This window comes from Bos javanicus, chromosome 3 (genome assembly GCF_032452875.1).
Source record: "Bos javanicus breed banteng chromosome 3, ARS-OSU_banteng_1.0, whole genome shotgun sequence".
Lineage (NCBI taxonomy): Eukaryota > Metazoa > Chordata > Mammalia > Artiodactyla > Bovidae > Bos > Bos javanicus.
In genome coordinates, this window is record NC_083870.1 from 34463872 (window position 1) to 34490037 (window position 26166).

Sequence of the window (26166 nt, forward strand, 5' to 3'; positions counted from 1 at the left end):
CTCAGTACTGATGAGGCTACTCGGGGGTCGCCCACTGCTGCAAATGTCGGTAGAGGATATCTGAGTCCCCTGACCTGGGCCCTCGCAGGGCCCTGCCTGCTCTTGTTTTCCAGAGACCAGGCCTATCCCTTCTGAAAGGACAGGGACGCACACAGGAGGACACAGTGACGGTGCTCAGCCCGCACAGAACTAGTTTATTCAGTAGTATGGAGAAATGAAAAAACAAAACACAAAATGCTACCATATTTACAGTAACAATCAAACTGTACAATCAGATGGTTAGTGTCAAGTTAGCATCCAGCATCTTTGTATTTTTTTAAGTCAAGTCATCAGTAGTAAAAACCAGTTACGTTTTTAACCTTTTGCATGAATTGCCGAGGGGAGAGGCCAGGGGGAAGAATCCACGGCAGAAAAACCAGAGACCAGCCTTACAAATGAGAAATAGAAATATTTTCTCTACTCAGAGCCTCTTTTTCTAGCCACCTGCTCCAGAGGAAAGTCGGTGACAAGTCTGGAATACATGTTTAGTGTAAATGGTGACTCCAGTGATTAGCAGCTGGCAAAACCGAGGAGGAAGAGAAGAGGTGGGGAGATGACAGCCTGGAGCAAGGGCAAGGGCCTTAGGCCCCCTTGCCAGGACTGCTGGGTACACACCCAACCTGTGATGGCCATGTCAGACCCCCTGGGACTGGACCCATCCCAACACAACAAGCAAATAAATAAAAAATATATATTAACTCTCTCTTCGCAGGGAGCTGGGTGGTGAGGGGGAGAAAAAGGAACAGGACTTGGTCTTTTGAAGAAGAGAGCCAATTCCAAGAAGGAGATAAAAATAGAACATGTCTCAGAGGCCACAGCAGGTCAGTGGGGTTTGTCTGGTCCCGGAGGAGGGAGAGTGGACACGGGATCCCGGACTCCAGACCTGGGCTGGAGACGGCAGAGGGCGACCCGACTCCTGGCAGTCTTCCTCCTCCCTGTCCCACCCATACAATAGCAAAGAAGCGCAACTTAACAAGTGACTGGCCTTCCCCAGCACGGGGCAGGCAGGGAAATGAAGCACTTTTGGGTCAGCGAACTGAGCAAACACCCGGGCTGCAGCACGTGGCCGGAGTCCAGGAAAAGGAGAGGGGCGGGGTGGCCCGGCCGCCGCCTGGGGGCGCGGGTTCCCCTCAGAATGTGTTCATGCAGCATTTGGGGGTCCGGGGGCTCCAAGTCCTTCTGCCCCCTCTCCGGACAGGGCTTTTGCAGTTCCTGGAGGTGGCAGCACGGGCAGGGTGAGGAACGCCCTCCGTCCTGCCACCCTTGCCGCGCTGAGGCCCGCCCGGTGCAGCCCGCAGGGCACGATGCCCTGGGTGCATGTGGCTTCGTCCTTTCCTTTTGGTGATGGCAGACAGGGGGGCAGGCCCCCCGAGAGTCCCTCTCCTCCCAGAGGCACAGCAGATGGGAAACTGAGGAGAGGCTGGGAGAGCATCCTGGGGGGTCCTAGCCTCTTAGGGGAGGGAAAGGGGAGTCAGTTTCCAGCGTATAAAAAAAATTAATCCCTGAAGTCATGAAGAGTGGAGATCCATTTTTAAATCTTTTTTTTTTTTTTCCTCTTTTCTGAAAAACTTTGTCTTGGAGATGTTGGCCCCAGGGGTCCAAAGTGCAGTGAGGGGGATGATGGGGAAGGGAGTTGGCACTAGATGGCCTGGGGTGGGGTGGGTGCCCCTCCCGGCAAGGCCCAGGCTCCTCAGATGGATGTTTCGTCGCTGCTGCAGGCAGGCAGGCGGGGAGCAGGGGCAGGATAAAGCACAAGACAGGAGTGGGGGCATGAGTGCAGCTGGGGAAGGTAAGGGAGCCTCAGGGTGTAGGAACCACGGCCCAGGGTTAATGCAGGAAGTTAAAGAAGAGAAATCTGGAGAGGCAGGAAAGCAAAGTGACAGACAAGGCAGACAGAGGGTTAGTCAGAGCAGAGGAGACAGGGAGAAGCTTTCCCCAAAGAAGGAAGCAGAAAAGCAACCCCAGCTCCCCGCCCTCCCCCACTCTACCCGACGCCGGGCCGGGTCGACCCCGTGGGGCACCATGTCTGTGGGCACGTGGCCTGAAGGGCCCCGGACCACAGTCTGCTGCCAACCAGGGCGGCCTGGGGGAGGTCTGGAGGCAGGGCCTCGGCAGGGCTGCACCCTGATCCACCCACCCAGCCACACTCACTCGGAGCCTGACGAGTCCTCATCCACCGTGCCCGCCTTGATGCTCATGGCAATGGGCATGACCCCATTCAGCTGCTCCTGGAGGCTCTGCCGGGGGGGAGGGCGGGGAGGGGGCCCAGCCCGGCTGCCCTCGCTGGCTGAGGAGCCCCGGGAAGACGTGGTGCCTTGCTCGGGGGGTAGCCGGAGGAGGCTGCTCTTCTCACTGATCGTGGGCAGACACTTCTTCTTGAGGATACCTGTGGGCCAGAGGGTGGGCTCCATGAGGGGCAGGTGGAAGAAACACACCCACAGGCTGGTGGGGGTGGGGGGCTGCTAATGGGGAGCATGCAGCTGTGCATACCCCACTCACCTTTGTGAGGCTGGGCAGAAGGGCCTGGAAGGGGGCCCAGGGACCCCTCCCAAGTCAAGGCATCTCCATTCTCTCGTGGTCGCTCCTCAGAGGCCCCATTGCCACCACCTTCCTTTGCTGTGGTCCCAAAATCTCCTGGCCAGGGAACCTTCCCAGGCCCCAGGCCCCCATCTGGTGGACAGAGGAAGTAGATAAGGCCCAGAGAAGGCAGTCAGGAGAATCACCACCCTTGTCCCACCTCCCAGAAATCCCAGCCCCTGTGTCCTCCCACTGCCCCCAGAGGCCACAGCCCTGCACTGGCCCACCCTTCGGGGTACTGTGCAGGGGCAGTCTCTCGGCCCCAGGCCCCAGCAGGCTGTCCCAGCCCGGTTCTCCAGGGAAGGCTGCCTCCCTCTCCACTTCCTCTTCCTCCTCCTCGCTGTCTGATGAGTGGGTAGATGCATAGGAGCCGCTCTGGTCATCCTCCAGGGACAGGTCACTGTCGGAGTCTGTGTCTGGATCTAACAGGTGGGGGAGAGATCACGGACAGCCCATCTGCCACCACCCACCCTCAGTAAAAGCTGGGTGGCTGGGCCTCCACCCGCCACTGGCCATCAGGAGATTCCATCCTCACCATGCTGCTGGTTTTGACCTTCCAGGAACAGGCCACCGGGGTCCCCCAAGCCTGGGGGCCCTTGGCCAGGGTTCAGTGTGGACTCCTCCCTAAGAAGACAAGACACACTGGAGGCATCAGCCTGGCTCCTCACCTGTGTCTCATTCTCTTGTCTGTCCTGGGTCTTCCCATTCCTGTCCCATGTCCCTCACCACTTCTAGGTTCAAGCTGCCACTGTGTCAGCCACGGTGTGTGCTACCCAACTCCTAGCCACCTCGCCTGGGTCTAGCAGGCCTGGTGCCCTTCCTCTCTCCCCAGCCTGCCACCCCCGACCCCGCCTCACCAGGCCTCACCTCAGCAAGAAGGGGATGTAGCTGGGCTGACTCTTGCCCGAGCGGCTGGCACTGTGCAGGGAGCCGGCTGAGTCTCCGTAGGGCTGGTACAGCCTTCCATCCCCATACGGGCTGGGGCAGTTGTAAGACTAAGTGGGGAACAGATAGGTCAGTACGTTGGGAAGTGGGACGGGGTGGGCCCAGGCTGGGAAGTGGAAGGGCTGAGGGAGCTTGCCCTAAATTCTACCCGCCATGTACCAAGGACTGGAGAAAGAGGCACTACGTCCCTGCTGCCCCCGATTTCAGGGCCTGGTAGTGGTTGTAGCTCTGCTGTAGCTGTGCCAGTTCTATGTATCCCAAATACCCTGGACTTGGCTGTCTAACAGGGGCTTGTTAGCAAAAGATGGCTCTCCTGAGAGCATCCTGGGAGACACAGATTTACCAAGACACACAAGGGACTCTCAGGTGTGGGGCATTCATGACTGATTACCTGTCTTGGCCACTTTCTCCTATGCTCCACTCCCATCTCTCTCAACTCAGCACCCCCCTCCCCCACCCCCAACCATGCCCCTTCTTCCCAGGCCACACATACCATCTCACCACCCCTTCTTCCTTCAGGAAAGGATGTAAGGATGGAGAAAAAGTGGGACAAAAAGGACAGAGAATGGGCTCCTTGGGCCTCCTGCCTCTCCCCTGCCTCATACTCCCCACGACCCCTCCACCTCCCGGACCCCTGGCTCCCTCACCGAGGTCAGGGTAGACTTGGTGGTCAGAGCAGGGTCAGGGCTGGGCCTGCGGCTGCAGGCAAACTTGAGTGCTTTCCGGACCTCCTTGCTAAGCACCACGTAGGAGAGGAAGATGAAGGGGCCCTGACAGGCAGGAAGCAGCAACTGTAAGTATTGATTAAGGTACCTCCTAGTCCAGCTCCCCCACACGCACAACTCTAGCGGCCTCCCACAGGGCATGGGCCGGACCAGTACCTGGACACAATTGGAAGCAGCGAAGAGGTAGTGGAAGAGGAGGGTGTCACTGTTGACAGACAGCAGTGCCAGCAGCCACGTGGCGCTCAGCAGCAGCAGGACAGCGAAGGAGGGCCGCAGGCCCGAGCTGGGGGCAGGGGGCCGTGAGTCTGGCTGCGAGGCCTCCCACGCCGGTGCCCGCCCACCGCCCAGGCACCCCCAGCCCATACTCACACAGGGCCTTTCTTCTCAAAGCCCTGCCGCTGGGCAGCACAGGAAGCCCGGGCCGCCAGGATGTACAGGAAGACACTCATCTGGCAGGGGAGGAGGGGGTGTGAGGGGGGATAGTCAGGGCACAGACGGCTTCCCTCCCACCCCCGGGGACGCCTCCGCCATTCCTCAAGGGGAGCCTGAGGTCACACTTAGCCTGCTCCGCCCCACCCCCAGGCACTCTCTAGCACTTACCGAGACCGCAAAGGCCACGGGGCCGGTGAAACTCCATATGAGGGTGTCGTAGATGGAGAGCCAGCAGAAGTCAGGGTTCCCATAGCCCTCCGGGTCCAGGCCCACAGCTAGACCTGGGAGGGCGGTGACAGCGGTGGGGAGGGGTGGTCAAGGGACTTGGGAATCAGTCAAGCGGTCAAGTGGGCTCTAAGGGCCAGGTGCAGGGGACGAAGGGTTCTGTCCACCCTCTGTCCATGCCAGCCTCTCCAGCCTAGGGGACCCTCTCCCTGGGTGGGGCTCCCAGGCACCAAGTTAAACGAGAGGGACGCTTGTGGAGAACTCGGCCCGGGGCGTAGGGATGTGGGGCCTCCGGGCCTGGGATGTACGTGGGAGAAGGTAGCATAAAGGTGCACTGAGGCCCTAGGGATGCAGACCTCAAGACCCGGGCTGGGGGCGCGGGGTACCTGTGATGAAGGCGGGCACGCCCCAGCCCAGCATGTAGTAGAATCGCATGGGGCCGGCGTTGACATCGCGCACCTCGGTGAGCGCCCGGTACAGGTGCAAGGCCTCCAGCAGAGCCCAGGCGAAGGCGCAGAGGAACAGGAAGTGCAGCAGGATGGCAATGACCGTGCAGGCAAACTGAGGACCCAGGCCGCGCCCAGTCAGTGCCCAGGCCACGCCAGGGTGTGGGCTCTACTCTCACCAGACTGGAGAGGAGGGCCTGGGTGCTGGACGCTGCTCCAGCGGGGAGTCTGGGCCATAGGAAGGTACATCTAGGGTGCGCTGGGGAACCAGGGGGAGCTGGAGCGGCGGAAGCCACGCGCCAGGCCCCAGGCTAGCTCTTTATCCCTCATGGCTGCAGAAGCAGGATTGAGGGGAACGCTGGGGAGGACTGACATGGGACCATGAGAGCAGGGGACACTGGGGAAGGTTTCTGGTGAGGAGGAACATCTTACAGGGAGGTCAGCCTGGTTGATTCCCAGGAGGAAGACCAGCTGAGCCAGGCCCAGGGCGGCTGTCAGGTTCCGCCGGATGCCGTGCTGGTTGGAGCGCAGGGTGCGCAGGACAGCAAGGAAGAGGAAAGTGAGCAGGAGGGCGGCCAGGGTGACCCCGAGGGCCACATATGTCAGCGTCTTCAGTGGCAGAATCTCCCCATTCTGCAGGGGCGGTGGCAGAGAGACAGGGGGGTTAGGATGGACAGGGTCTGAGCACCCAGTCCAGAGCCCTGGGCTCCCACCCCCAGCCCTGCAGGCCCAACCTCGCGCCGAGACACGTCCATGAGCACGGCGAAGCTCGTCATGTGGTTGCACTGGCAGCTGACGTGGCTCTCGTTGCGGAAGACGACTTCACAGCCTCGGGCTGACCAGCCACCAGTGCCACTGACCCTGTGTGGGGGAGGCAGGGTCAGGAGACAGGAGAGTGGGGTGCACTGGGGTCTGGGGGGCTCTGCTCACAGCCCTGGGGCACAGGGCAGTGCAGGCTCACAGGATCGAGTGGTTCCAGAAGACACAGATGGGTTTGGTGCGCTCCTCAGTCTCCAGCAGCCGGAACTGCACTGTGACTGGCTTGTCCAAAGCACGGGGCAGGAGCTCCTCGTCGTCATGGACGCTGATGCTCACCACAGGTGTGTTGATGACGGGGCGTTTGGGAACTCTGGACAGGCAGGCACACAGTCACCACAGTATTCGTGTGAGTGGCATGCACGCATACTAAGTCGCTTTAGTCATGCCCAACTCTGTACAATGCTATGGACTGCAGCCCGCCAGGCTCCTCTGTCCATTGGATTCTCTAGGCCAGACTACTGGAGTGGGTTGCCATGCCCTCCTCCAGGGGATCTTCTCAACCCAGGGATCGAACCCACATCTCTCATGTCTCCTGCATTAGCAGGTGCGTTCTTTACCACTAGCGCCACTTGGGAAGCCCTGCGTGACTGGAGGACCCTTCTTATCACTCTGAGATGCTGCCAACCCCTGGTCCCTCTCTGTGGCTCAACCACTGACTGGCACCCCCACCCACTCCTGGTCTCCCCGGTCGCTCACCTCAGGCTGCGCTTGTCTGGGTCGTAGTTATGGGGCAGCAGCCCGGCCAGGGTGCGGTAGATGATGACGCTGGCCACAGCCTCACCCTGGCTCAGCTCCGGGTGCCGCCGCTGCCGCCGAGCCAGCTCCTCCGGCTCCTGGGGCTCTCCGGGGCCCGCGGGTCTGACCACAGGGGGCGTTTCTGGGATCGGGACATTGTCTACTCAGCTGGGTCCTTCATAGACACCCCAGCCTGGCCCCCTGACCCACCCCTCGGCCCCCACTGACCTCTGAAGACAGACTCAGGCAGAATGACCGTTGTCTCCAGGTCTGGGGGCCGCTCCCCCCGCAGGGCCTCATAGCGGGGCAGCTTGGCCCCAGCAAAGTTCCCCTTGTCCAAGCGAACGACAGAGATGACTAGGGAGAGGGCACAGGTCAGACCCTAGGTGAGGAGGGCAGGCCCCTGGCACGGCCCTGCACACTCCCTCTCCGGCCCGCCGGCAGCCTCACCAATGTTGGGCGTGACGATGGTGAAGGGGCTCAGGTAGGTGTGCCGCATGTTCTGGGCCAGAGCACTGGCATAGGCCTCATAGTGCTGCAGTAGCCAGGCAGTGCCGCCCTCTGTCTGCTGGATCAGCTCCCAGTGCCGCTTGTTGGCCGCATCCAGGAGGGCACTGCCCACACGCAGCAGATTCTAGGGTGGGCACGGTCACAGTGGGCTGTGCCCACAGCCTCACTCCTCGTCCCTACCAGCCTGTCCTGGACCAGCCCTGGCTCACCCCCCACCATGCCCTGCCCACGAATCCTTCCTCCTGTCTCTAACAGCTTCCCAGGGCCTGTGCCTACGCCCACACAGATGATTTGATGCGGGTTCCTCCTGTCCTGGGCCTGTGGGGAGGGCCCCTCCTCTGGCGAGCCTGGTCAGACCAGGTCCTCGTACAAACACTATTCTCTGTGGGTACCCTGCTTTGAGAGGGGTCGGAAAGAGGTGCTCTAAATGACCCATGTGCTGCGCCATGCATCACAGGTTCTCATGGAAGCCTCATGCCAGCTGGGAGCTCCCTAAAAGCAGAGAGGGGAGTGCCCCCCACTGTGCCCTGAGGTTACCAGGAGCTGGCTCACTCACCATGACCTCCTCCCACCCCACCTTCCCTGCCCACTCTGAGCCCCACCTCTGTGAAGTGCACGTCCTGTGTGGCGGACAGCCCAAAGCCTCGCTGGGCACTCTCGTGGGCCAGCAGCCGCGTGGCCAGCTGGTAGGCCACCTTGACATCACTACCAAAGTAGCCAGCTGTGTGTTGGGTAGCATTGCGCAGGAGCAGGGCCAGCCGCTGGGAGCGCCCCGAGTCCAGGCCTGACTCGTTTCTCTGAAGCCGCTCAGCCTGGGACCAAGACAGGCAGGGGGGTCAGCACAGGGAGGGGACAGTGAGGTTCCCAGAGGGCAGAACTGGAACTCCAGAGTAAAAGGACTCGGGAAGGGGAGAGACAGCCTCTGGGCAAGGGCCCCCGGAGGCAGGAGCTGGAGTTGTCGGAGTCCCCTTTCTCAAAACCGGGGAGGCGGGCAACTCATCCTGGGTGAAGACGGGGTGAGGGGCAAGGAGAAGCAGAGGAGACGGTTCACTTACAAATCCCTTCAGCTCTGAGAAGGTTACTGATGTGCAGTTGAAGAGGTTTGGGGGAAGCCACCCTCTGTGCTCGTCACAGTGGCGCACAGCAGTCCCTGGGGGAAGGCAGCCAGGAGCGCAGGCCTCAGGGAGAGACCTCGCTGAGTTCTGCAGGGGGCCAGCCTCCATGGACCGGAGACAGGGGACTAGCAGACAAGGGCCCTGCTGTCTGGCACCCCAGTGTGTGTAGAACACCAGAGCCAAAACCTCCGAGATCAACCCACAGGAGGGCTACAGGAATGGCCTCCCTGAGCCTCGGACTCGGCTGCCCTACTCCGGCCACCACCTTGAACTTTCTGCCACACACTCTCTGTTTCTGATCTCTGTTCATAGTCAGTCCAAGGGCCAGCACCAGCCTGCATCCTGCAGCTCCCCTGGGACAGCACCCTGTGTCCCCTGCTCCCCAGGCCATCTCTCTAGTGGCATAACTCCAGTACGAGGTGGTGAGTTGAGGATAGCAACCTGTGTGACTCATCTTTGAACCTCTAGTACCCAGCCCCGTGCCAGGCACACTACAGGTTTTCAGCACTTTTGTTACAAGTCCAAAATGTAGACACCTTTCATCTAGGCAAACTTGGGAGCAGGGGAGCATTGAGCCACAGAAGCATGGGACATGGAATCCCCCAGACCTGGAGGCCAGAGGTTGGGGGGTCTGCAGCCAGGGGCTCCCCACCCTCACTCTACTGATAAAGGCCAAGTCCTCTGTTTCATGTTCTGGGCCTCCAGCACCTACCGAAGGAGCCTTTGGGACAGGGGGCAGCAGCAGGCAGCCCAAAGCGGGTACGGGGCCACCAGATCCCAGCCTCGATGGCCCTCGGGCAGCTGTCGTAATTCACTGCAAGGAAATGCACCATCACTCAGGAGCAGTTGTCCCCCTACAGCGATGGCCGGGCTCCCCAGCCTTCCCAAGGCAGCCTCAGGTCTGCAACCCATCCCAGCTCCTGGCCTCCCTGGGACACTGGGGCCTGGCACACAGCAGGGAGGGCCACCCACCCATCTCGAGAGCCCTACCTTCACAGCCGTTGGTGGTGACCTCAGCAAAAGGGTTGTCACAGCGATCACACTGGCGCCCAATGACACCTGGCTTGCATGGACACTGGCCCTCCTCAGGGTCACAGACTCGGGACAGAGAGCCCGTGGGGTAGCAGTCACAAAGGAGGCAGGCGGGGCTGCCAGGGGGCCGGTAGTGGTTCTCCTGAGAGGGAGAAGGGACACGGGGTCGCTGGCTCAAGCTCTCTTCCCTGGGTGCTCACGGATCCTCTCACTTTGGCCCCTCTGGAGAGAGGTTCCCTGACCCGCAAGAATGGTACATTCAAAGTATTTATTAACTGGTCGTGATTCAGAATTGAACCCACCAGTGAGACACCAATCAATTAGAATGGGCTGCAAACAACCAGTACAGCTGGCCTGGACACACAAGGACAAATAACCACTGGCCCGCCCCAGTGGATCAAAGGCACATAGCCCTCAGCGCTCTGTGGGGAGGCTTCTTCCACCGCCCACCCCCCAAGGGCCCAGGAAGTACAGGACAGCGGCCGAGGCAGTCGCCGTGCAGGCTTGGCTCGGGGCAGTCACCTTGCAGTGGCACTCGCCACTTGTCTTGTTGCAGTCTGGATCGAAGCCTTTGCTGACATCGCAGTTGCATGGGCCGCATGTGGGGTGTCCCCACCAGCCTCGGGGACAAGGTTGGTCAATCCTGCGGAGAAGGGACCAGGGAGGAATGAGCTCCTTCAGCCATCCTGTAGCCACGAGTGGCCCTTCTGACCCCAGCCGTGGCCCAGCCAGGCTCCCAGGGCTCTGAGGGACACAGCGGACATTGGCAGTGGCCCCAGCTGCCAGCACGGATCCATATTACCTGGTCTCACAGTATGGCCCAAGGTAACTGGGAGGACACTCGCAGGTATAGCCATGGGGAGCACTGGGCTTTCGGGTACATGTGGACTGATGCTCGCATGGGTTCAGGTCACACACGTTAGTGCAGTTGTCACCATAGTAACCTGGGACCAAGCAGAAAGACGAGAGAGACTCAGTCCCCACCTTCCCCTGGCATTTTCTTCAAACCTGCCTTCATTCACCTCCTTCTATTCTGAGCAGCTATACCAGCTGGCTGTAGCTCTGCAGTGCAGGACGAGAGGCTCAGAGGGGTGAGGTGACTAGCCCCAGGTCACATGGCAAAGCCAGAGTGACCCACCCCCACCCCACACCTGCTGACCTGTCCCATTCCCCTGGGCCCCTGGCCTACCTGGATCACAGCTGCAGGAATAGCTGTCCCAGTCGTCACTGCAGTAGCTGTTGGCAGGACATGGGTTCGAGTCACAGGGGTCTGGCAGGCTGCAACCTGGCTCCACGTTGATGCTCTCCCCACGGCTGGGATCCAGACTGCTGACGCCCTCAGGCGTCTCGCTGACCCGAACACCCTGGGAGGGAGAGGGCAGTGGTGTTGGCCCTGTGTGGAATGGGCTTCTCAGTGTTGGCAGTGAGAAGGCAGAGCAGGAGGCTTACCTGCAAACAGCCCCGGAAGCCTCGGGCCACACCACTGGCCGGCCCTGGAACACCCCCGACGGTAACGTTGCTCAGGTGTAGCCCGTGCAGCCGGGGGCCCAGGTTGCCCTCTGCCCGCTGCTGCCCGTAGTCAAAGGACAGGATGGCATGGCCAGGGCCTCCACTGGCTCCCAGCGCCAGCTGTGCATGGTGCCAGTCGCCATCATTGGCCCGGCCTGGCTCCAACTGGAGAGATGAGGCCTGGAGCCCCGTGCCCTCCACGCTCAGCACCACGCGGCCCTCCCGAAGCTGGCACCAGAAGAAAAGAGGGTCAGCAGACTGCCTCGATCAGCTCATCTTCCCGCCCACCGTCCTACCTGAGCCACCAAACCCATCCTGCTGCCCAGCTGAGGCCAGGGAGGAAAAGGCATTATTTCCTGTGGGCCCGAGAGATGGCAGCAGTGATTCACCAAAGGAACCCAGCTGCCTTTTCTCTCCTGGGAAAGACCCCGCCCAGCCAGCTCTGACCCATAACCCGTGCCAGGGCCGCCGGCCTCACCCCTCCCTGCATCACCTGCAGAGTGATGGTGCTGCGCCCCCTGGTGACAGCCTGGAGCAGGACGCCGTTGGCCTGGCGTGTGCGGAACATGAGACTGAGGTGCCAGGGCTGGGAGATGGGCAGTGAGAGGCCATGCCAGGCCAGCAGGCTGCTGCCCAGGAAGCGCTGCGGGTTGGCCATCTCTGGGCAGGCAGACAGAGGCAGACTCTGAGGGGCGGAGTGGCCGAGTGCCCCAGGGGGCATGATGTTCAGTGGGGGTAGCTCCATGGGAGGCAGAGTACTGCCCCTCCTAGTGCCCAGGCTCCCCAGCTGCCCCGCCCTCCAGAGCATCTACCTGCTCCAGGTCCACCCCACTCTGTGCCCAGGCCTGCCTCTGACTGGGCCCTTTGTCTCCCGTGCTAACCCTTTCTGGGCGCTGCCCAGACACGCTTTTCCACCCACAGCCAAGCTCAGCCCGGCCCTGCCCAGGGCCTGGCCTGACCGTGCTGGGGTTCCCAGGGCTGCTGATAGCTCCCAGGCCCCAACCTCTGACAGCTGCCCCCATACCTACCCTGGGCACAACTCTTGCCCCCAAAGCCCAGAGGGCACTCGCAGCTGAATGCGTCCCACTGGTTCACACAGGTGCCCCCGTTGTGGCAACTGTTGCTGTCACACACGTTCTTCTTGGCAGGGCACCCTAGAATGAAGAGAAGGGTGCTCAGGCAGAGGCTCCTGACAGAAAACCTGTGGCAGTGGCTACAGGGGCTCTGAGCCCCCCACTTCCAGGGGCCCCCACACCAGGCACCTCCCACCGCTCTGCATTCAGCCTGACCCCGCCTCCCATACCAGGCATGGTGCCGTTGTTGGCAATGAAGTCGGCCATGTCAACGTGGCGGCTGTCCACCTGCAGGTTCCTTATGCAGCCCACGAACTGCCGGGTGCGGACAGGGAAGCTCTCGGGCAGGTCAGGCACCCCACCCAGCAGCAGGGGCCCTGTCAGGTCCAGAGACCTGGCAGGCGGGGTGGGGGGGTGGAGAAACGGCCGAGAAGTAAGGCTGAGTGGGGTGCTTCCAGTTCCTTCTCCTAGGGGCCCTACCGAGCAGCCAGGGGAAGGGGAGCCCCACCCTGGGGCTGCTCTATCAGACTGCTGCCCAAGGCTAGCTCGAATCCCCCAGACTTGCCGGTTGTGCCCCCACCCAGCCCCCGCGCAGAGGGCTGGGCAGGGGCAAAGGGTGGCCAGGTAAGAGAAAGGAATTGGTTACCATTTCAGGGCTCCCAAAGTCCCCCCTTACAACCCTCCCTCCCTGTGTGGCCCCACACCTTGCTGCACCCCCAGCCCTCTCCCCTCCTTACTTCTTGCTGCCACCCTGAGTGCCCTGGGCAGCGCAGGAGTAGTTGCCCAGCATAGCTCCAAAGCGCAGGGCTACCCCTGTATCACAGCCATCCACGGTCACCACAGCCACCTTCTGCTCCGATGGGCCCTGCGGGAGCCCCGTCTGACCCAAGAGTGGCTGTGGACAGGGAAGGGCAGAGAGGGGAAAGAGTGGGCCAGGGCCATTCATGGGCCAGCAGGCAGGAAAACACCAGCACATACACACTCCCTTTGTGTACTGCTACACACGCATACACGTGTGGTATACACACGTACACATGCACACGGATGTGTGCTCACATGACCATTTACCTTCCTTAATGTCCACTTGTGTTTGTACCTAGCAGAACAGGAAGTGTCTGTACCACCTAGCAGGATGGGAATGCCTGGCAAGGCAGCAAGTTCCACCCCTCTCTTCCTCCCCGTTCAGCCAGACAGACCATGACCAGCCCCCAGCAAGGCAGTGCCACCCAGGTCTGGGAGAGCATCTGAGCCCAGGACAGGGCCCTCTCCCCCGGGACCCCTCCCACACCCACCTTATTGTAGTACTTCAGCTGCACCGTGTGCCACTGGCCGTCACTGACCCCTCCGGGCACGAACGGGGACACGGTGGTGGTCGACTCCCCTGAGGAAAGGACCCAGGTGAGCTGAGACACCAGCTGAGGGCTGGGAATGGGGACAGGCCACTTGCGGTTGGGCTGTGCCCAGGTTTGGCTGGGAGAGTGTGCGACTCAGGGTCAAGGGTGGAGAGGCACAGGGACTCGGGGAGATGGGCGAGGACGCAGGGTCGCGGGATCACCTGCAGAGAAGGTGAGCTGGACCTGCTCCTGGATCACCTCGAGGGCCACGAAGTCATGCTTCTCATTGAAGCGCCCGTTGTACAGCAGCAGCCCATCTCGCTCCTTGGTGGCAAACCTGAGTGGGAGTGGGGGAGGGGGCAGGGAATGGGGCACCCACCTGGATACCAGCACCCCAGCCACCTAACTAGCCCTGGTCCTACTCAGAAATCTCCCGAGGGCTGACTCCTGGGCAGAGGCTGTGGGCCATATGGCTAGAGCGTGGAAGATGAGCACAAACCAGGACTGGCGGCACAACCCTGGCATCCTGGCTCCCACCCTTGAGGGTGGGTTGGGAGGAGTGTAGGTGGCCCTGGTGGGTGAGGGGCCTGCCAGCCAAGGGTACAAGGCAACTCCAAGTACAGGCCTGGCTCTGTCAACACCTCCCTCCCCACCTGCCACACAGCATCACCGCCTGACGTCCCACCTCGTCCACAGAACAGGAGGCCCCCCAGGCTGTCCCTGGCCCCTATTCCAAGTGCCCAGGCACTCACGAGAGGGCCAGGGTGAAGTGGAAGCGCTGGCGCAGGCCCCGGAAGGTGATGAAGGAGCGGGCAGGGAAGCTGCGAGTGGTCACCTGGCAGAAGGGCTTCTCGAAGTCTCCGGATGGGCAGTCGCACTTGAAGCCGCCCACCAGCAGGTTGACACAGGTGCCCCCGTTCTTGCAGACGCCTGGGGTGCAGCGGCCTGAGCGGGCACTCACTTCGCAGTGCTCACCTGGACAAGAAGTCAGGCAGGTGAGCACCAGGTGCCTGGGGGACTGGGACTCCTTCGCTCGCAGTGATCCCTCTGTGATCTCCCATGACTCCTATGACACTCTGAATCCCTCCAGCATCCCCACCTCCTCTCATGTGCTCATCCCTCTGAGCTCTGTGAAACCCTGGCTCCTTTGATGCCCTGCTTGGCGCACTGGGCATCCTCACCACAGTCCCATGTATCGCTGTCCCGCAAGTTCCCAGAGGCTCCCAGTCCCTCCCATGCCCTTGTTTGGGCCTTAAGAGCACAGGCCTGTGAGGTCCCTGATCACAAGGTCCGAGTCCTAGTGCCCTTTGGTGTGAGGGCTACCCAGCAAGCATGGGGGTGTTCTGGCCCCACGAGGGGGCATGCCTGTGGATGAGAGAGCCTGCAGGACAGCACAAGGGCTGGTGCCAACCCCCACCCCACACTGGTGCTTTTGTCTCTCACAGGCACCAAGATCAGCTTCCCTCCCTGGGGATGAGACCAGGCTTCCATTTGGATTTGTTGGAGTTATGGGATGGTGTGGGCGGGAAGCTGGGGACTCTCCAGAAACGGGGCAAGGAACTCCCACCCTGAGCCCTGGTGTTCAGACTGAGGACCTCTGTGCACTTGAGAGATGCTGAGACAGTAGGGAACTGAGCCCTGGGAGCTGAAACGGAGGAGCTGAAAATTCCAACATCAGATGGAAAAATCCACCCTTTTCTCCCCTCCCCATTCCCAGATTCTAGAGATAGGTTCTCAGCTCCAGTGCCTAGTGACTGGCTCTAGTTTCCATGGAAACTGTTGTTCGCCTACTCTAAGCACCCCCTACCCCATCCTCTTGGACAAAGACTTCCCTCCCCTCCCCCCAGTCCACCCCTCTGCTCCCCCCTACCCACAGCAGCAGCTGAGAGGAGTCAAGTCTGGCAAGTTCTGGGCAGGAAGATGCAGCAGGGGAGGCAGCAAGGCTGGCCTACCACGGCTGGCGAAGCGTGTGGGCATGGCTCTGGGGGAGAGGGAGCAAGGCCTACGGACCCGGGAAGGAAAGGCATGGAGAGCAGGGGATGTCCTGAGGGAAAGCAGAAGGCTGCAGGGAAGGGTCTGGAGCCGAAGCAGAGGCAGCGAGATCCCAGGGAGAGTCTGGGGACAGGATATGTAAAGACCCCTGGAGATAGGCCAACAGGCCTCTTGGTCAGGCCCTGCTTTACACACCTGGGCAAGGGTGGAGCTCCAGGTCACACAGGTGCGATGATCTGAAAGTTCCCATCCCCACACCTGAACCCCACCAGTCTCCCCAGCTCTTCTGCGCCTCCCCTCAACACCTGAGAAGAAAAGCACCCGCTGCGGCTCTGAAAGGCAACTCACTCATCAGTTGGGAGAGTGCATGTACTAGGCCCAGCCTCACGTCAAATCCAGGTGAGACCTGGGGCAAGTCACCTGATCTCACTCATTATTTCCTTAAATCACAGCCAGCACTTCCCACAGGCCAGCTCTTACCCGTATTAAATTCAGTACGGGTAAGAGCTGTATTAAATTAAATTCAACCTTGTCAAGGGAGTAGATTCATCACCCATTTAAAAATTCTACCCCATAGAGCGGTTAAGTAACTTGCCCAAGGTCACCCAGCTGCTCTTGTCAAAGCTGGGATACAAATGCAAGCAGACTGGCCCCAGGGCCAGCGCTGACCTCAGTTACACCATCTGGGGGTGGGCGCGGGTTGGGGACAGAGAAACAAGGCTCCCCTCTTCCTTTCTCAAAGGTGATTGTGAAAGAGGAAGGGGGACTTGTGAATGGCCAGTGTACCCTGTACATTCCCTCAGGAGAAGAAGGAGGTTACCGGGTTCTTAGCTTGATTGTGCTGGCCCTGCGGCCTTAATCCCGACCAGGGCCGCCCCCAGGCCTTCCCCTCCCTCCCTCCGCGAGGGCTCACCGGTGTAGCCATCACGGCAGAGACAGGTGTAGCCGCCCTCGCGGCTGCGGCAGTGTCCGTGGGGGCCGCAGGGCCGTGAGTAGCAGAGGTCCACCTCGGTCTCGCAGTAGTCGCCGGTGAAGCCAGGCGGGCAGCGGCAGCGCAGTCCCCCGACCGGGTGGATGGGCCGGAAGAGCACGGAGGAGGAGGCGATGAAGGGCGCGGAGGAGTCAAAGCGGAGCACGGACACGCAGCGCATGTAGTTCTCGCAGGGCTCACGCAGGCAGATATTGTCGTCGAAGGGCAGTACGCGCTGTGCGGAGATGGCCGTGAGCAGGCTGCGGTTGAGATACAGGCGCTCCTGCAGGTCCTCGGAGGGCAGGAAGGGTGGCCCGCCCCCGGGCCCCGGCGGCTGGCCCACCGACAGGCTCACGTTGAGGATGTGGCTGCCTGGGGCATCGGTGTCCCGCTGCACGTTGAAGATCACCACGTGGTCTGGGGGTGTGGCCAGCGTGGCGGCCACAGCCTGGATGAAAAGACCCAGTAGGGGCGACAGGAAGCGCTCGGGCGACATGTCTTCCAGGCGCAACGTGATGCTGTGCGTGAGCATCTCGTCGGTGATGATGGTGACGCGTAGGGAGCATTGAGCGGTCACGCTGTGCACGCCGTCTGTGGGGAGGCCAGACGGTCAGCACCCAGGGAGGGCAGGGGTCCCAAGCCATAGATCTGGCTCCGGGTAGGAGCACCCGGAGGAGGGCATGAGTGTGGGCGGGAACCCTGCTCGCACACTCCTGCACTGCCCAGTTGCCAGGAAAGGCTCTCCTTTTCTAACTGGCATAAAGGAGCCCTTAGGACGATGTATACCTCACCTGAGGGAGAGTCACTCCAGGAGGGCTCAGCCCCCAGCAGCACTCAGGGGGATTGATTTCCAGAAGTTCTCTTTGCATACTTTCCAGAACCCTCTGTTGCAAAGCATGTGTGTGTGTTAATTACTGGGTCCTGTCAACTCTTTGCAACCCCACAGACTGTAGCCCACTAGGCACCCCTGTCCGTGGGATTTCCTAGGCAAGAATACTGGAGTGGGTTGCCAATGTCTTCTCCAGGGGATCTTCCCCACCCAGGGATCGAACCCAGGTCTACTGCATTGCAGGTGGATTCTTGGTGGTCTGAGCCACCAGGGAAGCCTGTTGGAAAGCACGGACACATCTTTTAATGTTTGTGTATCTTTCCCTGCCCCAAGCCACGGACGGGTCTGCTCCCTTATATCAATACCAGACCAGGTGCTTCCCTGCACGAGGATCTTATTTTGCCTTTTTCTTACCTCCCTAGAGGGCCCAGAGCACCATGCTACTGCTAAGTCGCTTCAGTCATGTCCGACTCTGTGTGAACCCATAGACAGCAGCCCACCAGGCTCCCCTGTCCCTGGGATTCTCCAGGCAAGAACACTGGAGTGGGTTGCCATTTCCTTCTCCAATGCGTGAAAGTGAAAAGTTAAAGTGAAGTCGCTCAGTCGTGTCTGACTCTTAGTGACCCCATGGACTGCAGCCATGTACTGGAGTAGGGTGCCATTGCCTTTTCCGTAGAGCACCATGAGACCCACAAATATAATCCTCCTGCCACCTCAGCCTCTATGTTACTGCTGCTGCTAAGTCGCTTCAGTTGTGTCCGACTCTGTGCGACTCCATAGATGGCAGCCCACCAGGCTCCCCGTCCCTGGGATCCTCTAGGCAAGAACACTGGAGTGGGTTGCCATTTCCTTCTACAATGCATGAAAGTGAAAAGTGAAAGTGAAGTCGCTCAGTCGTGTCTGACTCTTAGCGACCCCGTGGACTGAAGCCTACCAGGCTCTTCCATCCATGAGATTTTCCAGGCAAGAGTACTGGAGTGGGGTGCCATTGCCTTCTCATCTTAACACTATTACAACCCTGACCCTGGCTGTGTTCCCCCTCCCTCATTGCAGTAGAGAATGGAGGGTGAACTGGGTCAGTGGGCCACCCAGTCCCCCTCCTACTAAGCCTGGTGGCTGCTTGGGCGCAGGCCCGCTATCCCCATAGCAACGCCCCACACAAAGCATTCTTCCCGCCCAACTCTCTGAGTTGCTGAGGGTAGCCCGGGGGGCCCTACCCCAGGAAATCTAGCTGAGCCACCTTACCAGTGGCAGGCAGCACCACCCACTGCCCTGATGTTGTGGGGTTCTGGGGGCCAGAGATGGAAAAGCCTGGGTAGCTCTCCACCCTGAGCCCCAGACAGAGCCCCACTGAGCTGACATCTCCTTTGGGCCTAGACTTCCAGCTACTCATCACCCACTTGGCTCATGGCATTAAATCCAGTGCCTGCCACACCCCCGGGCCACACACTCACTTATAAACAGCTAAGTACTAACACTCTGGTGTCTCACCCCACCCACACACACTAAGCCCAGAAATACCAGGCACACCTGAATGCACAAATACGTGGCAATGGATTTTCTTCATCTCAAAATGAAAGCTGGAGGCCAAGCGGTGAGGGAAATGGCTTGGTTGGGCTATAAGCGATATTGTTTATTTACTACAACGTTCTATGCATAGTAAGTGTTCAGTCGGATGTTCATGAGAATCTATTTGATCTCCATAATGAAGAAATGGTCTTTAAAACACAGCAGGGAGGCCCAAGTAGTTATTTAAAAGGACATCCTAGCAGGAATGGGGCAGGAGTTAGTGTTTCTCAGGTGGGACAGAGGTAGGAAAGGGCTTCCATGGTGGCTCAGTTGGTAAAGAATCTACCTGTAATGTACAAAATGAGGGTTTGATCCCTGGGTTGGGAAGATCCTTTGGAGAAGAGCATGTCAACCCACTCCAGGATTCTTGCCTGGAGAATCCCATGGACAGAGGAGCCTGGCAGGCTACAGTCCATAGCGTCGAAAAGATTTGGACATGATTAGCAACCAAGCATGCACGCGCACACTCACGGGTGTAGGAAAGGGATCTGGGAATAGATTCTTCGGCTTCTGTGTCATAGCACCTTGAGGTGGCTGACTGCGCCGGCAGCTAGGAAGGCTGAAGCCAGACACACATCTGAGCCGTGTCCTCGGCCCCCTGCCCACCTGCCCTCCAGCCTCACTGCTTGAGAATGTGCCGCCCGCTTGCTCTCACCAGCAAGCCTGTTGTCATCACTCACCTCTGCTCCTCCTTTTCTTGACTGCTGCTGAACAAGCTGTTCCTTCCTACCTGGACTATCCAGCCGCCAGCCCCACTCCCCCTAGTTTCCTAGCCCACCCTAAACTCACCTTTTCCAGGGAGCCTGCCCAGATTTATGACTTCAGGCTCGACTTTCCTCCCTCTTTCAGAGCCCCCTGCACTTAGTTCTGGAGCCAGCCCAGGGCCCTCGTGTACCTGGTGCCCAGTGATTCCTTGGTGTGAGAGTCCCTCTGGGCAGGAAGGAGCCCAGAGTCCACACAGAGTCCTCCTAACTGGCCAGGGAGGGGCGGGGCAGGCAAGAGAAACCTCTCCACCGTCAGCCCTGGGAACACGCGCCCCTCCCCATGTTGCCCCTCCGCCAGCCCAGTCCCCGCCTGCACCCCTCACCCAGTGTGTCTGTTGCTTCCCATCTGGCCCACCATCTGTGGCCACCTGCCCCCTCTGCTATTGTCCCCATCCCAGCAGTCAATGGACCGCTCTCTCCTTCCTCTTTGTTCCTTTCTTCTGCCTTGACCTGGGTCACCCTTCAGGTGCAAAGGCAACGGTAGGAACCGGGGTGGGGGGTGCATAGCCTAAGCCATCCTCCTGGGCAGAAGACGATGGGGATGGGCCCTGACCCCAGGAAACACCATCTGTGACAAGAACCTCGCCTGCCACACCTGAAAAAGTGTCAAGTCCCAGACTGGGGCAGAATTAGACGCCAAGCCTCCCTTCCCCTGGCAGATGCACTAGTGGGAGTTGTAGGCCATGGACGGGCACTCCTGTGTGTCCAAGCAGAGTTCAGGAGAGGCGGAGTTAGGAGAATTCGGGCCTCAGGAGAGCCACCCGGCCCATGCTGGGGCAGCTGAAGTCCCAGGGAACAAGAGAGGGGGAAATCGGAGAGGCAAAAACACAGAGACCAAACAAGGGAAGACAAAGGCCCAGGAAAAGAGCCAGCAGCGGAGAAACTGGGAAAGGAGGAGAGTCACACAGGAGATGGGGAGAGGACCACGGAGGAGACAGTGCAGAAAGGCCCCCAAGGGCAGACGCGGGAAAGAAAGAAGAGACAAAGAGCAAGAGAGGGAAACAAAGGGCAGCAGGAGCTGATCCCCCTCGCCCCAGCCCCCTGGACTTTGGGGTTGCCGTGGTGACTGCCTCCAAGGGTCAGGGCCGAGGGGAAAGGGTGGGGCTGGGCTGGAGGGCTGGCCGAGGCCTCCCCCTCTATTCTAGGGGAACCAAGGTCTGGGGGTCTGCATGGGTAGGAGCGCGAAGGCTGGGTGGGGCCTCCTCTGCCCACGTCCCTCGGTCACCTAGGGTGGACTGGGGCAGGCAGGAGGGAGAGGCCCTTCCCTTCCGGCCCTCCCCACTGCTTCCCAGCACAGAGAAGGACACGAGATAGCAGAGCTCCAGCCCCCACCTCCTCCCACTAAGGAGGAACTGAAGCTTCCAGAGGCATTGAGCCTGTCCATGACCTCTAAAAGCTCACGTGCCCTGGCTCCAGTGGCCACCTGAGGATTGGGGAGGGGAGTTATCTGTCCCAAAAGGACTATGAATGGAGAGGGGTCTGAAGCCACGCCCTGTGTCTTGCACACCTCACTCCTCTTCTGGCCCGGACTCCTTGGGGTAGAAGTGAGGCTCGCCAGGCAGCTCTTTCTCCCCTCTCTATGTGTCTGAGTGAGGGTGCCCTGACCCACCCATCCCCAGGCACAGCTAACAGTCAGTCCTCACAAGGGCCCCAGCTGTTCCCAGGCTCAGGGAAGGGGCTCCCTCCTTGCTGCCACTGTTGTCCACTCCCTGCTCCCGACAGAAGAGACAGAATGTTGCCCACCGCCCAGCCCCGATTCTCCTCCCCCAGCCCTTCTGTCCAGGAGTCTGCAGGCTGAGCGCTTGGCCAAGCAGCTGGAATGCCCGGCCTGGGTCCCGGCCAGGCTCCCACGCCCCAGGATTCTGTTCTCTTGCCACTGGATCCGGGGGCTCTGCCCTCAGAGGCCACTAGCGCCCTGGCTCACCATGGTCCCCACAGCCCATCCCCTGAGCCCAGGCTCTCACGGGCCGTGGGAAGGCCTGGCGTCTAAGAAGAGCCAGGCCGCAGGGAGGCAGGGGGCCCAGGAGCGCCATGGCCTGCCCCTGGCTCTGCTGCAGCCCCTCCCCCAAGCCGGACCCCGAACCACCACCTCTGACAGTGGGGTCTGTTTGGACAGAGACAATGAGCTCCAGCCTCACTTCCTGTGGGAGCTCTGAAGGGGAAAGCCAGGCCAGGCTCTTTCTGCCTGGAGGGAAAAGAATGTCCTAGACAAAGTCCCCCTCAGCTGGTCTGTGGCTCAGCCGGGAGCCAGAAGGGGCCCAACCGCAGGGTCCTGACCCTGTGGGGGCAACCCTGTGCCCCCACAGTCTCGGCTCTGTCCGAGGCTGTGTGAGATCACAGGGACGTGCCGGCGGGCGGGCGGCAGGCGGGCGTGAAGGGGTGGCTCGCTGCTCTGGGCCACAGTCCCCTCCATCCTGCCCCACCTCTCTTGGACCCCAGAGCCTTTTTCCATAATTCTCAGCAGCCACAGAGAAGACAGCCTCATGACACTTCCCCCACCACGTCACAGGCTGGTAGGCAGGGGGTAGCCGACCGAAGCAGCCCGGCCCAGCCTGGGGTGGCAGGCAGGGCCCACACAGCTGCCAGGATTCCTCGGGTTCTGTCTCCAGCTGCTTTGCATCCCTCAAATGCTGGGCCAGTCCCAGGTAGAGAGATGGGTCAGCAGCTCCTCCTCAGAAGGCCGCCCAGGCCCTCCCCCGAGGGCCAACTCCACCCCAGTGTCGCCTGGGCCCTTCCTTACCTGACACCAGCACGCTCATGACAGCCTCCAGAGGTCGGTTGTTGTCCAGCGCCCGACTCAGCCTCAGCTCGCCCGTGGACGCGTTGAGGAGGACCAGGCTGAGTTCATTCCCCCGCTCAAAGCTGTAAGTCAGGCTGTCTGAGATGTCAGGGTCGTGGGCAGGCACCCGGCCAATGGCACCCCCTGGGAAGCTACTTGATCGATTGGTGACATAGTTGTTGAAAAGTATCTCGAAGTTGCCCAGCACTGGTGGGTTGTCGTTGCGGTCAAGCAGGCGGACGTGCACTGTAGCTCGGCTCACCAGTGGAGCCGACGTGGCCTGGATGACCAGGACATATTCAGGCCGGTCCTCATAGTCCAAGTCCACCAGAGCGGTCAACTCTCCGGAGAAGATGTCCAGTTGGAAGACCTCAGGGATGTTGCCCTCCACAATCTGGTACATGATCTGAGCATTGGTGCCTTCGTCAGGGTCAGTGGCTGTGACCCGGGCCACTGCCAGCCCAATGGGACTGTTCTCTTCCACAAACACATCAAACTCATCCTGCTCAAAAACAGGTGGGTTATCATTTACATCCAACACTGTGACTGTCACGTCCATGGGCGTGCGGGCTGGAGGCATCCCCTTGTCCACTGCGTATGCCCGCAAGACGTACTGGGCCACATTCTCACGGTCCAGCCTCCGCAGTGTTCGCACAATGCCTGATGTGGACTCTACGATAAAGTCCCCGTCTCCATCATCGCCCCCTTGGAAGGTGTAGAAGACCCTGCCGTTAAGGCCAGAGTCACGATCAGTGGCTGAGATCTGCAGAACACTGGTGAAGGGGGGCACGTCCTCGTAGACACTGCCCTGGTAGGAGTCCCGCAGAAACTGAGGGGCATTGTCATTCACGTCATTCACCAGGATCTCCAGGTAGGTGGTGTCGGACTTCTGGGGAATGCCATTGTCCCGGGCAGTGATGGCCAGCGTGTAGGACACCTGGTCCTCATAATCCAGCTCAGCCTGGGTGGTGACAGCCCCTGTGTCCGCATCGATGCGGAACTGGGGGATGCTGTCCTCCATAAAGTAGGTGATGCGGGCATTCTCACCCGTGTCCTCATCTGTGGCACTGATGAGCACCACTGTGGTGCCTGCTGGCCGGTCCTCATTAATATTCACCGTGTAGTGGGAGCTCTGAAAGACAGGGCGGTGGGTATTGGCATCGGTGACATTCACCACCACTTGTGCCGTGTCCTGCCTCGTGCCATCGGAGGCAGTAACAGCCAGCACATACTGCCGCTCAAGTTTGTAGTCCAATGGCAGGGCGAGGGACACCAGCCCCCCACCACTCTGGCTGGTGATGGAGAAGCGGTTTCGGGTGTTGCCGCTGGTGATCTGGTAGGTGATGACGCTGTGGGCATCTCGGTCCACGGCCGACACCGTCACCACGCTGGTGCCCACAGCTGCATCCTCATTGAGCCGTACTGTGTACTCTGGTTGGGTGAAGGTTGGGTTGTTGTCGTTGACATCCAGGATGGTCACACTGACACTGGCCGAGGCAGTGAGTGCTGGGGTGCCATGGTCACGGGCTTCTACTCCAAAGCTGTAGAAATCAACCTCTTCCCGGTCCAGCTCAGCTGCCACAGAGATCCAGCCTGTGCCGTTGTTGATGGTGAAGGGAAAGTCGTGTCCAACCCCTGCAAGGCGGTATTCTAGGCGGGCATTGTCACCCGCATCAGCATCAATGGCCTGGACATGGAGGACCAGGTAGCCTAAGGGGACACTCTCCAGAACAGTAGCCTGGAAGGGGGTGCTGACAAAGATGGGAGCATTGTCATTGATATCCAAGACCTGCACTGTCACCAAGCCGGAGACGTTGGAGAGAGGGGGGCGGCCACCGTCCTGTGCCCGAACCCGTAGGGTGTATTCCTTGGTCGTCTCATAGTCAAGAGGGCTCACCACGTCCAGAGCCCCAGTCTGGGCATCTAAGTAAAACTGTCCCCGAGCGTTGCCACTCATGATGCTGTAGTGCACCAGAGCATTGCTGCCCTTGTCTCTATCTGAGGCTGTGACCCGGAGGACCGGAGCTCCTGGGGCCACATCCTCCCGCACCTGGACCACGTAGCGCTTCTCACTAAACTGGGGGGCATTGTCATTATCATCTTCCACCGACAGGAAAATGGCAGCTGTGGCAGTGCGTGGACCAGGGTCCCGACCCTGGTCACTTGCTTCCACAGTCAACTGGTAGGATTCCACCTCTTCCCGATCCACGGGGCCTCGGGTTCGGATGACCCCAGAGCGAGGGTCAATCTCAAAGACTTCAGAGGGGCTGCCCCCAGACCCCTCCAGCAGGCGGTATAGAATATTGGCATTGGGAGGGGCGTCACCATCTGTGGCTCTGACGGTAAGCACCTCATAGCCGACTTCCAGGTTTTCCCGGAGGCTCTCCTTGTACTCTTGCTGCTCAAACACAGGGTCGTGATCATTGGTGTCAGTCACCAAGATGGTGAGCGTGGCCAGGGCACTGCGTCGGGGCATGCCATGGTCCTGCGCCGTGACCCTGAAGACGTGCGTGCTCTTGGTCTCACGATCCAGCTCCTCGGCTGTGGTGACCGCACCAGTGATCGGGTCCAGGGAGAAGAAGTGGTTGGAGCGGCTATCGAAGAGGGCATCCATAGTGTACTCCAGTCGACCTGCCTCACCCTCATCTGGGTCAATGGCCCGCAGAGATGCCACAGGAGTACCTGCTGGCTGGTTCTCGGGCACTGTGGCCTGGTAGCTGGGGGGCTGAAACTGGGGGGCGGTATTCACGTTCCTCTTCCGACGTCCACCCATGGACTCTTCTGCTAAGCTGTCCCCTGCCCTAAAACCTGGGGCCTGCACCAGCTTACAGGACTGGCATCTCAGCCGTGGGGCCTTTAAGCACAGGTGCTCATGGGGCAGGGTGAGCTTGCCCTGTGGGGAAAGGTGGCCTCCTATGCCCAGAAGACGACAGCTCCAGGGGCAGCCTTCGGGCGCTGGTGGCAGGGGGATGTGGGCCCCGGATTCTGGACACCAGACCCTCAGACCATCATGGTGAGGCACCAGGTGGCCAGTCAGTTCCGTCCCCGCATCCCTGCAGCGGCTGGTGTAGAGCCAGAGGTTCGAGGATGAAGCTGGACAGAGCCAGCCCACGGGAGCGCAGGCCCCCGAGGAGCCGCGTCCGCCAGGCCCCAGGGAGCGACAGGGCCCCACTTGGTCTCCCAATAGTGGCGGCAGCAGCAGCAGTAGCAGCAGCGGCGGCAGCGGTGTCGGAAGTGGGGCACGGGCCGCCGGGCTCCGCATCTCTCCCCCTTCCCGGCCGGCCGGGTCAACGGCGGCCGCCGCTCCTCCTCCCGCTCTTGCGGACCCCGCCGCGCCTCATGCCCGGGCCGGGGCGCCAATCCCCGGGGGCTACTTTTGCGCCCCGTGGGGCCTGCTCCTTGATGCCTCACCGGAGCCCGGCGCTGCCCGCTCCCACGCGCCGGCTCCCACCGATCCCCAAGCCGGGCCCACGCTGGGTCACCCAGACCACCACGGGCTGGCGCCGCGCTTCCACTAGCACACCCGGCTCTCGCCACCTGCGCCGCGGCGCCCGCGGGGCCCGCGCGCCCTTGGCCCTGCCGCCCCGAGATCCTCTGAGTGCTTCTCGCCCGCGCGGGATAGCCCACCTGCTCCCCCGGAGCTGCGCACCCGGACCCCGGCCCGGCCCCGGGCGCCTCCGACGGCCCCCCGCCGGCCGCTCGTGCCCCGCGTCCCCGCCGCCGCTGCTGCTATCGCCGCGGCCCCGA

General features: G+C 60.8%; 1 protein-coding gene across 3 annotated transcripts; it reads right to left on the bottom strand.

Moving 5' to 3' along the window:
• Positions 1-165: 165 nt before the first annotated feature.
• CELSR2 (cadherin EGF LAG seven-pass G-type receptor 2) lies at positions 166-26166 on the bottom strand. Of its 3 annotated transcripts, none has more exons than XM_061410940.1 (34): positions 22381-26166; positions 16422-17069; positions 14269-14491; positions 13738-13853; positions 13475-13563; positions 12920-13077; positions 12413-12576; positions 12138-12263; positions 11603-11769; positions 11050-11337; positions 10790-10964; positions 10403-10544; positions 10123-10243; positions 9559-9742; positions 9281-9382; positions 8509-8603; positions 8056-8265; positions 7394-7577; positions 7172-7300; positions 6905-7085; positions 6351-6518; positions 6124-6250; positions 5822-6022; positions 5330-5504; positions 4887-4999; positions 4656-4735; positions 4443-4569; positions 4209-4331; positions 3484-3611; positions 3152-3240; positions 2844-3038; positions 2539-2709; positions 2191-2425; positions 166-1751 (listed from the first exon to the last, which is right to left on the bottom strand). In XM_061410940.1, the coding sequence occupies exons 1-34, from the start codon at positions 25679-25681 to the stop codon at positions 1730-1732; spliced, it is 8757 nt and encodes a 2918-aa protein (XP_061266924.1). In that variant the 5' UTR covers positions 25682-26166; the 3' UTR covers positions 166-1729. The 3 variants fall into 3 exon arrangements, with proteins under 3 accessions (XP_061266924.1, XP_061266923.1, XP_061266925.1); XM_061410939.1 differs by having other exon boundaries at positions 166-1894; XM_061410941.1 differs by having other exon boundaries at positions 166-1489; positions 22381-26165.

Coding starts and splice junctions, on each gene's coding strand:
- CELSR2 (XM_061410939.1), bottom strand. CDS start 25,681: ATGCGGAGCCCGGCGGCCCGTGCCCCACTTCCGACACCGCTGCCGCCG. Junction 9,383..9,558: donor CACCACCAACGGCTGTGAAG/GTAGGGCTCTCG, acceptor ATTTCCTTGCAG/TGAATTACGACAGCTGCCCG. Junction 5,000..5,329: donor CGTGCCCGCCTTCATCACAG/GTACCCCGCGCC, acceptor CCGCCCTCCCAG/GTCTAGCTGTGGGCCTGGAC.